This window comes from Trachemys scripta, chromosome 4, assembly GCF_013100865.1.
Source record: "Trachemys scripta elegans isolate TJP31775 chromosome 4, CAS_Tse_1.0, whole genome shotgun sequence".
NCBI lineage: Eukaryota > Metazoa > Chordata > Testudines > Emydidae > Trachemys > Trachemys scripta.
The window spans coordinates 135,742,613-135,756,896 of NC_048301.1; the positions used below are offsets into that span (position 1 = coordinate 135,742,613).

Below are 14,284 nucleotides of genomic sequence, written 5' to 3' on the forward strand. Positions count from 1 at the left end.
TATCCGCAAAAAGAACAGGAGTACTTGTGGCACCTTAGAGACTAACAAATTTATTTGAGCATAAGCTTTCGTGGGCTACATCCGATGAAGTGGGCTGTAGCCCACGAAAGCTTATGCTCAAATAAATTTGTTAGTCTCTAAGGTGCCACAAGTACTCCTCTTCTTTCTGCGGATACAGATTAACATGGCTACTACTCTGAAACACAGCTCTAGTGGTGCCCTTCAATCCTGACCCGCAGCCCCCTGTTAGACCAGCGCTGGGCTCCCTCCCACAATCCTGCTGTTGTCCCTCAATCCCAACCCTCCCAGACACACAGTTACACCAAGGGCTTGGGAGGAGGGGGATATGCATGGGTGTACCTGTATGTGTGTCTGTGCATCCCCTGCAGCACTTCACCCCCACCCCCTCCACTCACCGATCTTCTGAGAAAAGATCTTGTCGAAGGTCACTTCGCCCCGGTCCTCCAGGTATTTCTGCATGACACTGCGGATGCTGGCAAGACACGCAGCACACAAGGGATTAATCGGGATACCCACCCCTCACTCTTGTTCCCTCCCCCAGTATAAAGCACCTGGGCCCATTTGGATTCTGGATCTACATGCCTGGGGGTGTCGGAACAGGCATCTCCCCGCCGGAACCCCAGGCTTTCCCATGTTGGGGATTTTAATATTTGCTTTTCCCCCTGAACCGAACCTTCTTTGACTTTCCAATATTTATTGGTTTGTTAAATTTCAGCTCCCTTTAAGACCCTTCCCTCCCTTCAGCTGCAGCTTCACCAAGTTTTTTGGGTGAAAATTTCCTTGTTTGTTTAAACAACAGCCACATGGCAGCATCAGTCACTCACTAGCACATCCATTAAGTAGTCATCCAAAGGCCCCAGTTGAGACCAGAGCCCCATCATGCCAGGCACAGTACACTCTTGAAAGAAATAGCTTCTACCCTTAGGATCTCCCAATTCAGCTACACAGGACAAAGGCCAGGAACAGAAACTGAGTCACAGAAACAGGAAGGGACTGGCCCAAGGTCACCCAGCCCCACCCACTGGCACCCGCTGCCTCTTGACGCTGACACGTGAACTGGCCGCATCATGGTTTGTTTTTGAGAAGTGCCAAAACTGGGTCCGGGTCTCCAGCATAACTCCATCGTTTTCCATCTGTCTCAGGCTCATCTGGCCCCCATCGCTGCTCCAGGTGACAGCCTCGTGATCTTTAACGGATTTAGTGTCCCAATGCCCCTGGGAGGGAGGGAAGTGCTGGTAGCCTCATGTTCCAGATGGGGACACTGAAGCGCAGAGCGGCTGAGTGATGTGCCCAAGATCACACAGGGAGGAGGAAGGAATTGAAAGCAGGTCTCCTGCCCCCCAGCTTAACACCTGAGCCATTCCCTCTTTCAGTGGCATGGCCACTGAGTCAGGGCGGGTTCCTTGAGTTCAACATGAGGCCCAGTCCAGCCAAGCCAGACCTGCAGGCTGTGTAATGTCCTTCAATCCAGCTAGTCCCTGCAGGGGTTGGGCCAGAGACCTCTGCCATAGGACAGTCAGAGTGGCTGGAGTCCTGTGGGGCTCAGCAGCTCTGCCTTGAAGTCTTAAAGCCCACTGGGATCTTCTACGATGCTTGACCAGGCCGCCAAAATCTCACCCTAGGGAACATCCCACCTGCCCAGCATATCCATGGGCAGCTCCCCAAGGGACATGAACACCATTGCAAGACAGCAGCTGGCACCCGGCAGACCTGAGCAGGAAGACACCAGGCCTTGTGCCACAAGGAACATCTCAGACCAGCAGGAAAGTCAAGTCTGGTGGATAATGGGGAGATGGAGAGAAGCTGCTGCCTCCATTCCCACCCACCAGGAGGGGTGGGAGTTTGCAACATCCTCCTCTGGGATCTGCACAAATAGGGCCTGACAGTGCTCAGGACAAAGAGAAGAACTTGAGCTGGGCAGGACTCCTGGGTTCTCTGGGAGGGGTGTGGGGTCCAGTCATTAGAGCTGGGGGGGTTCAGAGCCAGGACTCTTGGGTTTTCTCCCAGCTCTGGAAGGGGAGTGGGGTCTAGTGGTTAGAGTAGAGTGGGCTGGGATTCTATTCCTGGCTCCGTGGAAGACACTCCGTGCGACCGTCGTCTCTTGGTGCCTGAATTCCCCATTGGTACAGCGGGGATGACTACCCTGGCATGGTCTGCCAGGTCTATGCAGACTGAACGCTTCAGAGCAGAGGCTCTCTCACCAAATGTCCGTGCAGCACCTGGCACAGCAGGGCCCTGGCTGCAGTTGGTTACTGGGAGGGGGATAAAAGTGAAAGCTCTGGTCCAGAACTGCCCACTAGAAGGCTCCTTGCACCTCCCCATGAAGCAGCCAGACGTGAGCATTGTTGGAGATGGAATACCAGGCTAGATGGGCCCCTGCTCTGGACATGCCCGAATGGCTACAGGCCTTTCTGAAGTCCCTGCTGACCCGTGAAGCCCTGATCATGAAGGTGCCATCCTCCCCTGGCCCTGCCAAGGGCAGCAGCACTCTGACCCTTTAACAGACCATGGGCCAAAGAACTAAGACCAGGTGCTTGCCCTGGCCAGGCCTTTCGTGCTGGGGCAGCCAAGGGCTCCTTTGGCCTGGGGTGGCGTGGGTTGGTGGGTGGTGTGTCTCCCTGCTGGGTTTTTGAGGGTGTGGCCAGAGCTGGTGTCAAGGCCCTGTGGGGTACTGGAGCAGCCCTGAGGCTGCTCTTGATGACACCAAAGAGAATGGAAACCTGGCCCCAACACTGATCAGCCCCAATCAACTGCACTGCTGCCCTCTGGCCTTGCCCCCTTACTGGACATCCAGGGGGACTCGGCCCCTCATCTTTCCAGCCTCCCAGGTCTCGGGAGAATTCACCAAAACCTGGAACCGAAAACTCTCCTCTGTCCTGTAGACCAATGGGAAGATGGGCGGAACCTTCCCCAAGGCTGGGCCAGGGGACAGAGGTTCCCTCGATGATGGAGGAGGGCCTCAGTCTTGGCATGACACGGAGGGTCCCAATCCAGAGGCCTGGGCTCTGCCACTGCCCCTCCATCCCACCTCGCAGCCCCTCTGCTATCCCAGCTCTGGGCTCCTCCCTGATTTCTGTCAATGTCCCTCAATCCCACCCTACAGCGACCTGCTACCCTCGCCCTGGGCTTCCCGCCCAGACACACCAGGCAGTGCCCTGCTGCATGCCAGCAGCTGCTGTGAGCAATGCCAGCATGGCGCAGGGTTCTGTTTCCCTGATTGGCTCTGGCTCCAGGATTTTAGTCTCTAGCCTCTCCAAATCAATCCGGAGGGGCAGGCAAAAAAGAGGAACCCCTCTGGCTGGGCCCTACGGTGGGGGAGGAGTGCCTGGGGGGCAGGAGGCTCGACCCTCCCCCCTGCCCCGCCCAGCACCTCTGTGGCCAGTGTGAGCCCGAAACCAAAAGGGGTGGGGGAGCAGAGTAAGGTGACCGGACATGTGCAGATGTGTGTGTGTGGGGGGGGGGTCACACAGAAGCCCCTGCACCCCCTTCTCCACCCCACAGCCAGATCGGATGTGAGGCAGCACATCCCTCTCAACCAAGTTCCTGGCCCCATGGAAGTCACAGCTGGTTCGGCATGGCAGGGCCCCATCATGGCCCTTCCCTGCAGCAGGCCCTGCCCCTCACGCCCCTGCTAGTCCCTGGCTCTCTGCGCCATCCCCTCAGGGTCCAGGCCCGAGGCAGCAGCTGGTAGTGCCTTTCCCACAGGCCTGGCTGGTGGGATGTGGGAGAAGGAGGGGTGGGCTGGCCCAGGTGTGAGCCACCAGAGGCTCCCAAGGGAAAATACAGAGGAGGGCGCTGTGGGGATCAAAGGGAGGGGGCCCCTAGCCCCTAATCCACCCCCCATTCACCCAGCCCCCCATCCACTTTACAAACCCAAGGTCACCTCCACATAGGAGATATCACCCCCACAACTACATCTCCCCTAGAGATCCATTCCCCACCCCACCCCTTAAAGCTCCCTCGGGCACAAAGATGGTCAGCCCCCAGCACCTCCCCAGGTCCATCCCCCACAGTAAGGGCACTACACAGCACTGGGATGGCCATCCCATGTAGGGGTAGGGCAGTACAGGGAGCCCCCAATAGTAGGGGTAGGGGAGTGCAGGGAGCCAGCTCCCTGCGGCGCCAAGACTCAGCGGCAGTCTCTGTCCACAGCCATCCCCAGAGGGGGCATCTGGGTAAGGCACAGCTGTAACCCCTCTCCAGGACGGGGGTCCCTAGGCTACCATCCCAGACATCTTATCATAGCTACGGGAAACGCCTCTGCTCCCCACGCCCCCCACCACACAGACCTGGCCCCTCCCCACCCCATTACACCCCAGGACACAGGCCTGGCCCCTCCCTGCCCCCAATGCACCCCAGCACACAGGCCCAGTCCCCAGAAGGCCTACCCTGCTCCCACACAGTGACATGGGGCAGCGTAGTTGGGGTGGGGGAATATGCAGTTAAGTAGAGGTCTGGGGTCAGACAGGCCTGGCTCCAGGGAGCAGGGCAGGGGGCCCCATCCAGCCATTGCCCCCCATGGGCCCCATCCAGCCACGGCCCCCCATGGGCCCAGCACAGAGAAATCTGGAGTCCAGGCAGCCTCCGGTGCTTCTAGGGACTCCTAGCTCAAAAGGGTCTCCCTACCATCCCCATGGGCACCTGCCCACTTTGGAGAAGCTGGAGACAGGTGACTGGAGCTTGGCTGGTCCTAGGGCCTGCTCTCCCCAGGCCATGGGAGCAGAGGGAGTTCAGCAGGCAGGGGATGGATGGTGGGGATGGGAGCATCCCTGAGTCGAGCTTTGTGCTGGGGCAGGGGGCTGTGCTATCTACAGCCCATGAGAACAGGAAAGCAGCCCAATAGGAGAGGGGATCGGCCCTGGGCTCTTCACTCTGCAGCTCTCCCCTCCCACCCCAGAGTCAGCTGCATTTCGATGACTTTCTCTGCCCCATTCCCCGAAGCCAGGTTGATGCCCGGCATTGGCGAAGGCCAAAAAAAGGTGCCATGCATGCCATCGTACATGTCTGTTGCGCCACAGGCTGCCCTGATCCCCGGGCACTTGTTAAGTGCCACTAGTTCGTTAAATAGCATGGATATTGCGCATGGGGTTGGAAGTAGGGTGCTGGGCACAGATGATCCTTAGCACAGATTGCATCTCGAACCCTGCTGCGTGTGTCTCACAACCATTAGACAGGCGCTAGTGCAGCCCTGCTGCACCATTGTGTTTGATGCATGCCCGCATGTAGCCAGCTGTGCAGATTAGCCCATGACAGGTTTTGCCAGGATCATGTTGGGCACGCAGGGGCTGTTCTTCAGAGCCTCCCAAGCGCAGGGAGATCACAACCCTGGTGCTGGGAACTGACAGATACAAAGGAGGAGAGGGTGGTGTGGGGAAGGGTCTCTGGGTTTTAAAGGGGGTGGGGGCCAACTCAAGACCCTCCTCTCCCATCTCCCTGGTGTTGGAAAGCAAGACACAGGAGCCTGGAAGAAAATAGAATAATGGGAAACTATCCAGGCTACAGGGGGAAACAATCAGGAAGACACAACCTGGACAGGGCAGAGTGTGCCAGCCTTCCCTAGTAACACACAGCTCCCCCCAACACAGACTCTCAGAACCATGCCACTTCGCTGCCCACCATGCCCAGCCTGGGTGCCCACTCTGCTCAGGTCAAGACACCTTGCAGGGAGCTGTGTGTGTGTTGGGGGGGGGGGCAGTAGGTCCATTTCCAACCAAAGGGCCAGCAAGGCCCAGCCGCCTGCCCCACACCTGCCCCCAGCTCACCTGGGCTCAGGTAACAGGATCTTCTTGCTGGCCCGGGCTGCAGGGGTGGATTTGCTTTTCTCCATAGCCATCAAGTAGCTCACATCCGCTAGCACTGCTTCCAGGTCGGCCATCTTGCCAGGCAATCTTCTCTCTTCTCCTTTCCTTTTTTTTTTTTTTAATACCTTAAGAGATTATTAATTTTTTGAGTCTCCGGCCTCAGCTGCCGACCGAGCCCCCTCTCTGCCCCTCTAGATGCCGGGGGGATTGGGGTGGGAAAAAAGAGGGGGGTGTTGTTCCCCCACCCCTTTCACCAACAGATCCACATGATGCCTTGCGGCGACAGCCCCTTCCACTTCTTCCTTATTTCTGATCGACTTCACCTCCTCTGCTAGCGGCTCCCCTTCCTCTCTGAGGCGCTGTGCGTGTTTGCAGGAGAGGCGGGCCTGCCTTGCAGTGGATGCGGCTAAGGGTTTGCTTGTCTCCCACCCCCTTGACAACTGCTTCTGTTTTCTGAGTTGTGTGTCTGTGTGTGGCTCTGCTGGTGCAAGCAGCGGGCAGGGCCAGCCGAGGGGAGTGCCAGGAGAGGGGCACGAGCGTTATAGGGGAAGAAAAAAAACCTGTGCCAAAGCCACCGCAAAAAAATAACAATCCGATAAAGTATCAGGTCACTAGGTCATGAAAAGAGAGAGAGGCAGGATCGACTGGTTCCACAATGCTTCCTCCTGCCCTGCCTGGCCGCCACACTGGCTACAGCACAGGCTAGCTTGGGTCTCTCTCCGGCTGCAGCTTAAAGCAACACTGCCCTGAAAAAGGGAAGCAAAAGATTGAACGCTGCCCCCTGGAGGTTTTGTGTTAGCCCTTCGCCCGCCCACACACACATACACTGCATTTTAGGCGCCTGTGATCGCAGTGCGTCCAATGGGGGCAGGTTGGCAGAAGCAAGGTTCCAGCATGCCTGTGTGTCAGGTGTCACCCATGCACAACTGAATGCCTATCTGGCCCCCTGCATGCACCTGCCAGCCAATCGGCCTGCACACCTGCGGGATAGTAGGAGGGAACTTACAGTAGCATCTAAAGGCCCCCAAGAAAGGAACAGGGACTGGTCCCTTTTGGGAAGGTGTGCCCCATAAAAACCTGCAAAGCCCTTATATTTTGTTCTCCTTTGAGACCCCCTTGGCTGTGATGCCTGCAAAAAAAAAAAATTGTCTAGGGAGCAGCTGAGCGGCTTACTACGCTGATCAAATCTGTCAGCCCATGAGCCCCCTTTCTTGGGCATGGGCCCTTGTTATCTCAGCTCATACCCCGAGATTGTAAGCACATTGGGGCAGGGAGTGAGAGTCATTGTGTGAATGTACAGTGCCCAGAATCACTGCTCTGTTTGAGAGGCCAGAGCAACTCACCCAGGGACAGGGTAGATTCCTCCATCGCTTGGAGTCTTTAAATCAAGATTGGGTGTCTTTCCAAAAGATCTAGCTCAAACACCAGTTCTGGTATTGATGCAGGAAACAGTGGGGGAAGTGCTCTGGCCTGGGTTATACAGGACGTGAAACTAGATGATCTCAGTGGTCTTTTCTGGCTTTAAAAAAATCTATGAATCTGTAATATATACAGCTGCCACCACTATGATATAAACAAATAAATAGTTCTAGGCCTTGTACACATGTGAAATGGAAAGCTGGAATCTACCCCCCAAATTGCTACAATCTAAGGATAAAGGCACAGCCGGTCAACCTTCTATTTGGAAATGTCAAGCTTTTAAACCATATCAGTTTTCTTCTCACATACAAAATGTGTCTGGCCACTGATTTAAAATGTGTATATAAACTGATCACAGTTTATATTATATTATATAAACTGATCACAGTTCAAACAGAGGCTCTCAGGTAGGTGAGACAAAAGATTTGGACTGTGTTTGTTAATACTAAGTTTTGTCCTTTAAAAAAAATTAATTAAAATTCCTGGCTTTGATTTCACCTCTCCATGGCATGTGTTTAAGAGCAGGAGCAGCCCGAAGTGAAATTGACTAGGAAAATAATGAAATTGACCAGCTCAGTTGCACAGGCTAATCTGCAAAGAACAAACAGGGTGCATGATGAAAAGCATCCCATCACTTGTCAGAATGGTGACACTTCTGTCCAAAGACATCAGTCAGACTAGCGTACAGCCCACTGGTTAGGGCATGCTGCTGCCAGGTGGGCAACCGAAGTGCAGAGCCCTTCTCCACATCAGGAAGAAGCAGGAATTGAACCTGTATCTCCCATATCCTGGAGAGGGTATACTAAACACTGAGCTAAAAAGTGTTCAAGGAGACCACTGGTGCCTTTGCCTACACTATCTAGGAATTGAAGCTAGACAAATCCAGACTGGAAAGTAAGGTGTAAATGTTTAACGGTGAGGGTAATGAACCATTGGAAGAACTTATGGAGGGCTGTGGTGGATTGTCCATCACCAGCATTTTTTAAAACAAGACGGAATGTTTTTTTCTGCTCTAGTTCAAACAGGAATTACTTCCAGGAAGTTCTCTGGCCTATGTTATGCAAGAGGTCAGACTAGGTGATCACCATGTCCCTTTCTGACATCAGGCCTGGTCAGCATTAGGAAGTTAGATCGGTATAACTATGTCACTCGCGTGTGCAAAATTCACACCCCTACGTGACACAGTTAAACCAACCTAGCCCCTGGTATAGACAGCACTAGGTCGACAGGAGAATTGTCCTGTTGACCTAGCTCCCATCTCTGGGGGGTGTGGAGTACCACTGCTGACCAGAGGACCCCTCCCATCAATGTAGGTAGCATCGTCACTGAAGCACTGCAGTGATGCAGTTGCAACATTTTAGGTGTAGACAAGCCCTTAGTAGCTCTGCTTTGTAAAGATAAGCGTTTTATCATCATCCATGATGTTAACCACAAGTGTTCAAAACTCATGAGTCAGCTTTTGTAAAACCATGATCGTTAAAAACAACAAAACCTGGGTTCTAATTTGCCTGCTAGCTAGGTTGCACTTGGGTCACATTTTCCAGCTTTTCTACACAGCCAGCTGGTCAGAAACTTTCAGGGGTGGCAGAACGAGGGACAGGGGTGCAGGGTGTGTGTCAGAGTTAGTGCCCCCATGATGGAAATATTGGGCAGGGGAAATCTATGTTTCCACCCCCACAACATCTCACCAGGGCGAGAGCAAAGTAGGACCCATCTATGTTCCACACACTCACAAGAGGGCAGAGATGAGAGTGGGAGCTGGAGGAGGGGTTGCTGGAGCAGCTGCTACCCCCTCCCCCCTAGTGCATAAGATTAGGTGGAGGCATCTGGCCTGGGGGAGGTGCAGGAAAGGACAGTTACCTGTTCCGTAACTGGCGTTCTTCGAGATGTATTGCTCAGGTGTATTCCACAGTAGGTATGCGTGCTCGCCCCGTGCACAGGTGCCGGAAGTTTTTCCCTTAGCAGTACCCGTAGTGGGGGAGCACCGCTGCGACCCCTAGAGTGGCGCCTCTATATCGTGCCATAAAGGGGGCTGCGTGCTCCCCCCACCCTCAGTTCCTTCTTTCCAGACAACTCTGACAGAGGGGAAGGAAGGCGGGATGTGGAATACAGCTGAGCAACACATCTCGAAGAACGCCAGTTACACAACAGGTAACTGTCCTTTCTTCTTTGAGTGATTGCTCATGCGTATTCCACTGTAGGTGACTCCAAGCTATACCTGATGGAGGTGGGTAGGAGTTTAAGGGTTACCCGGGCGGAGAACCGCCCTACCAAACCTGGCGTCATCCTGTGTTTGGGAGACGATCGCATAGTGCGATGAAAAGGTGTGGACAGGACCATGTAGCAGCCCTGCAGGTGTCCTGAACAAGGACATGAGCCACGTAGGCCGCTGATGAGGCCTGAGCTCTCGTCGAATGAGCCTTCACTATATTAGGTGGAGGAACCCCTGCCAGGTTGTAACACGTGCGAATGCACAAGGTGATCCAGCGGGAGATCCGCTGGGTGGAAACCGGTCGCCCCCTCATGCGCTCAGCCAAAGCAATGAAAATCTGAGGGGATTTCTGGAATGGCCTGGTTCTGTCTAGGTAAAAGGCCAGCGCTCTGTGCACATCTAGCATGTGCAGGCGTTTTCCTCATTGGAGGAATGGGGCTTAGGACAGAGGACCAGGAGGAAAATGTCCTGATCCATGTAAAAAACTGAGACTACCTTCGGCAGGAAAGCCGGGTGCTGGCGGAGCTGGACCTTATCCCTATGGAAGACCATATACGGGGGCTTGGAGGTCAGGGCCCTAAGCTCTGAGACCTGGCGGGCTGAGGTGATAGCCACCAGGAACGCCACTTTCCACGACAAGTGGGACCAAGAACACATGGCCAAGGGTTCGAAAGGGGGCCCTATGAGGCAGGAGAGCACTAGATTCAGGTCCCAGAGTGGGACTGGGGGTCTAGCGTAAGGGAAAGCCCGATCCAGCCCTTTTAGGAACCGGGACGTCATGCGGTGTGAAAACACTGAGTGGCCCTGCACTGGGGTGGAAGGCTGAAATGGCTGCCAGGTGCACCATGACTGAGGAGGGCACCAGCCCCTGGGACCTAAGGGACAGGAGGTAGTTGAGGATGAGCTGGAGAGATGCAGAGGAGGGGGAGGAACCCCTCTTCCTCGCCCACATGGAAAACTGATACCATTTGGCCAGGTAGGTACGATGTGTGGACGGTCTCCTGCTCTCAAGCAGGACCTGTCTAACATCCTCAGAACACCTCCCCTCTTCCTCATTTAACCACGGAGCAGCCACGCTATCAAGTGGAGCGCAGCCAGGTTGGGATGGAGGAGACGTCCTCCCTCCTGGGAGACGAGGTCCAGTCGAAGCGGCAGCCTGTGCGGGGGCCACTGAAAGCTGCAGGAGGGTCCCGTACCAATGCTGACGGGCCCAATCCGGGGCTATGAGGATAATCCGAGCCCTGTCCGCCTTCACCTTCTGTAGGACTTTGCCTATCAGGGGAAAGGGCGGGAAGGCGTAGAACAGGCAGCCCGATCATGGGATTAGGAACGCGTCCGATATCGCCCCTTCACCCTCTCCCGCCCTGGAGCAGAATCGTGGGCATAGGCGATTTTGGGTAGTGGCAAACAGATCTACCTGGGGAGTGCCCCACTGAAGGAAGAGCCACCTGGCCACCTCCCTGTGTAGGGACCACTCGTGTTGTTGGGAGAAAAACCTGCTTAGGTGATCCGCGAACGTATTGCGCTTGCCGGGCAGGTGAAAGGCCCTCAGAAGGATGTCGTGGGCTATACAGAACTCCCACAGGAGCTGGGCTTCCTGGCACAAGGCCACGGAACGTGTTCCCCCTTGCCTGTTGATATAATACATTGCAGTCGTATTGTCCGTGAGGACTCTGACCACCTTCCCTCCTAGGTGCTGATGGAAGGCCACGCACGCCAGGCATACCGCCCTGAGTTCCCTGACATTTATGTGCAGGGACAATTCCAGGGGCGACCATCTGCCCTGGGTTTTGAAGTTCCCCACATGGGCTCCCCATCCCAGGTCCGAGGCGTCCGAGACCAGATCTAGTGAGGGAGGGGGCTCTCGGAAGGGATACCTTGAAGCATATTGCTCAAGAGGGACCACCATTGCAGGTCAGCCACTACGTTAGGTGGCAATGTGACGACCTTGTCCAGGCCATCCCTGGCCTGGGAAGAACAGGAGGCCAGCCAGAGTTGGAGGGGCCTCATCCTGAGCCTGGTGTGTCACATCACGGAGGTGCAAGGTGCCATATGGCCTAGGATTTGAAGACACGCTCATGCCGTCATCACAGGGAAGGCCGTGACCGAGGCGATGAGACCTTTGAGCCTCTCAAATCTGTCCCAGGGGAGGGAGGCCATGGCCACCATCGAGTCTAACAGCGCCCCTATGAAGTGTATGCGCTGAACCGGAACTAACGTAGACTTTTCCTCATTTATCACTAGGCCTAGACTTGTGTATGTATCTAGCAGGAATTCCATCTGCGTCTGCATCTGGGATTGAGACTTGCCCTTGAGCAGCCAGTTGTCCAGGTAGGGGAAGATTTGCAGCCCGTTCCTCCTTAGGTGGGCTGCCACTACCGCCATGCACTTGGTGAAAACTCTGGGGGCCGTGGACAGTCCAAAGGGGAGGACCGTAAACTGGTAGTGGTCTGTCCCCACCAGGAAGCGGAGGAAGCGCCTGTAGCCCTCGAAAATGTGGATATGGAAGTACGCATCCTGGAGGTCCAGGGCTGCGAACCAATCTCCCGGGTCCAGGGACAGGACAATAGAGGCCAGGGACACCATACGGAATTTTCAGCGAACCAGAAACTAGTTGAGATTCCGCAGGTCGAGGATGGGTCTGAGCCCACCTTTCACCTTCAGGATCAGGAAATACCGGGAATAAAACCCTTTGCCCTGGAATTCCTGAGATACCCTCTCCACCGCGCCTAGGGTGAGGAGGCGAGTCACCTCCTGACTTAACAGAAGGGCGTGCTCCGGGTCTCCCGGGGCGGAAGGAGGTGCAGTGAGGTTGAATCGAACTGCAGCCTGTACCCCTCGGAGATGGTACTGAAGACCCACCGGTCCGACGTTATACGGGACCAATGTACTCTGAAGGCAGATAAACGGTTGCCAAAAAACAACTTTATTAACTGGGGGGGGGGTTCCCTGGCAACAGGTTGGGTGGCCCCCCCCCGCAAACAGTCAGAAACGCCTCTTGCCCTTCGAGAGTCCAGGGCGTGGGGCCAAGTGGGATTGACGCTGTGATCTGCGCCTCTGGTCCCTAGGCCTCTTGGGCAGGGGCTCGTATCTGCCCTGTAGAGGGAGAACCAAAGGCTGTGGTCTAGGCTTGTCCTTGGCCAGCAGGACATACAGACCGAGTGTCTGCAGGGTGGTGCGGGAGTCCTTCATCCTGTGCAGACGAGTGTCTGTCTGGTCTGCATATAACGCCTTGCCGTCAAATGGCAAGTCTTGCATTAAGGACTGGGATTCAACTGACAGCCCCAACAGGGAAAGCCACAATGCTCGTCTCATGGACATAGCCATGGCCATCGAACGAGCCGCTGTGTCAGCTGCATCCGAGGCGGCCTGGAGAGCTGCTTTCGCTGCCGTCGCACCCTCATCAACTAGAGCCATGGACTCCTTCCTGTCCTGCTCTTGGAGGGAGAGCTCGAAATTTGGCAAGTTAAAGTCATACCTGCTCAGGAGTGCTTGATGGTTTGTCACCCTGAGCTGGAAACTGGCAGAGGAATAAACTTTTTTCCCAAAAGTGTCCAGTCTCCTGGCCTCCTTGTCCTTGGGAGTTGGTGCGGGCTGGCCATGTCATTCACGGTGGTTGATGGACTCCACCACCAATGAGTTCGGGGTAGGATGAGTGTAAAGGTACTCATGCCCCTTTGTTGGCACAAAATATTTCTGTTCTGCCTTTTTGGAAATGGGCGGTAGAGAGGACGGGGTTTGCCATAGGCCAATGGAAATGTAGGCTACCCCTTGGTGAAGCGGTAACACCACACGGCCCTGTGCTGAGGAGAAGAGGACATTAAACAAATTGTCCGACGGCTCCTCCATCTCCTCCGTCTGGAGCTGGAGGTTGGTGGCTACCTGCTGGAGGAGCTCCTGGTGCGCCTTGAAGTCCTCCTGAGAAGGAGGGGGTGGTGCCGCTATGGACTCATCCGGTGCTGACAGGGCGACCGGGACGGCCCCTAGGGCATCGGTCGGTGCCGGAATGTCGCACTCCGTGTCCTGGTTCAGGTGCGGTACCGGTGGTGCAGCCCCCAAGGATTGGTCCCGGTGCCAAGGCGGGAAGGCCGAGTGGGCTTGGGATGCCCCGGCCATAGAGCGGGCCCCGGCGATGCAGGCGCCTGGGGCCACGGTGCCCACTGGCACCACTGTCTTTGCCATGGCGCCCCTTGCCACTGAGTCATCTGGGGTCTGCGCCTACCAGGGTTACACGTTCCTGGGGAACGGTGCAGCCCGGGGAAGGACGGCTGGGCACCGAGGCAGAGGTGGCCGAGGAGCACACGGTGCCGTAGGAACGGCTCGACCAGTCCCGTCCACGTCAGGTCTGGCCCCGGGATTTAGACCTCGACGACAATGAAACATATACGTCGGAGGTGCTATCTCTGGTGTCCCGTCGATGGCCGCGGCTACGATGCCTCGGTGCTGGTGACTGTCTGGATACACCCCGAGCAAGGCACGTGCCTTGGTATGGTCGGTGGTGCTGATGGCATCGAGACCTGCTATCACTTCGACTGGACGAGGAGAGTCGACACTTCCTGTCTCGGCATCTGCAACTCCTGTGGGCTGAGGAGGACTCCGGCGACTTGCTCCGAGGCGACCCCGACAAATGAGTGGAGATCTGTCGCGGGCTTCAGGAAGGCCTGCAGATCGAGCAGAGACCTCTAACTCCGACCTGGCCGGTGATGGCTGGTGGGCGCCCAGCGGTGGCTTCCCACGGGACCAGGGGCCCGACTCGGGCGGCCTGCTTGGTACCAGCAGGACATCGATGACTCAGGCGTAGATGGAATCCGCATCGTTGGGGAGGCACGCA

At 55.9% G+C, this 14,284-nt stretch overlaps 1 protein-coding gene across 1 annotated transcript in view; it reads right to left on the reverse strand.

Moving 5' to 3' along the window:
• Positions 1-6,563, reverse strand: part of GRK2 (G protein-coupled receptor kinase 2) — a 20,434-nt gene extending 13,871 nt beyond the window's left edge. The window contains exons 1-2 of the mRNA XM_034767741.1: positions 5,784-6,563; positions 417-493 (exon numbers count right to left, since the gene is read on the reverse strand). Of these exons, the coding sequence (XP_034623632.1) occupies positions 417-493; positions 5,784-5,896 (190 nt within the window). The 5' untranslated portion in view covers positions 5,897-6,563. The remainder of the gene's footprint in view (positions 1-416; positions 494-5,783) is intronic.
• Between the last annotated feature and the right edge of the window lie 7,721 nt (positions 6,564-14,284).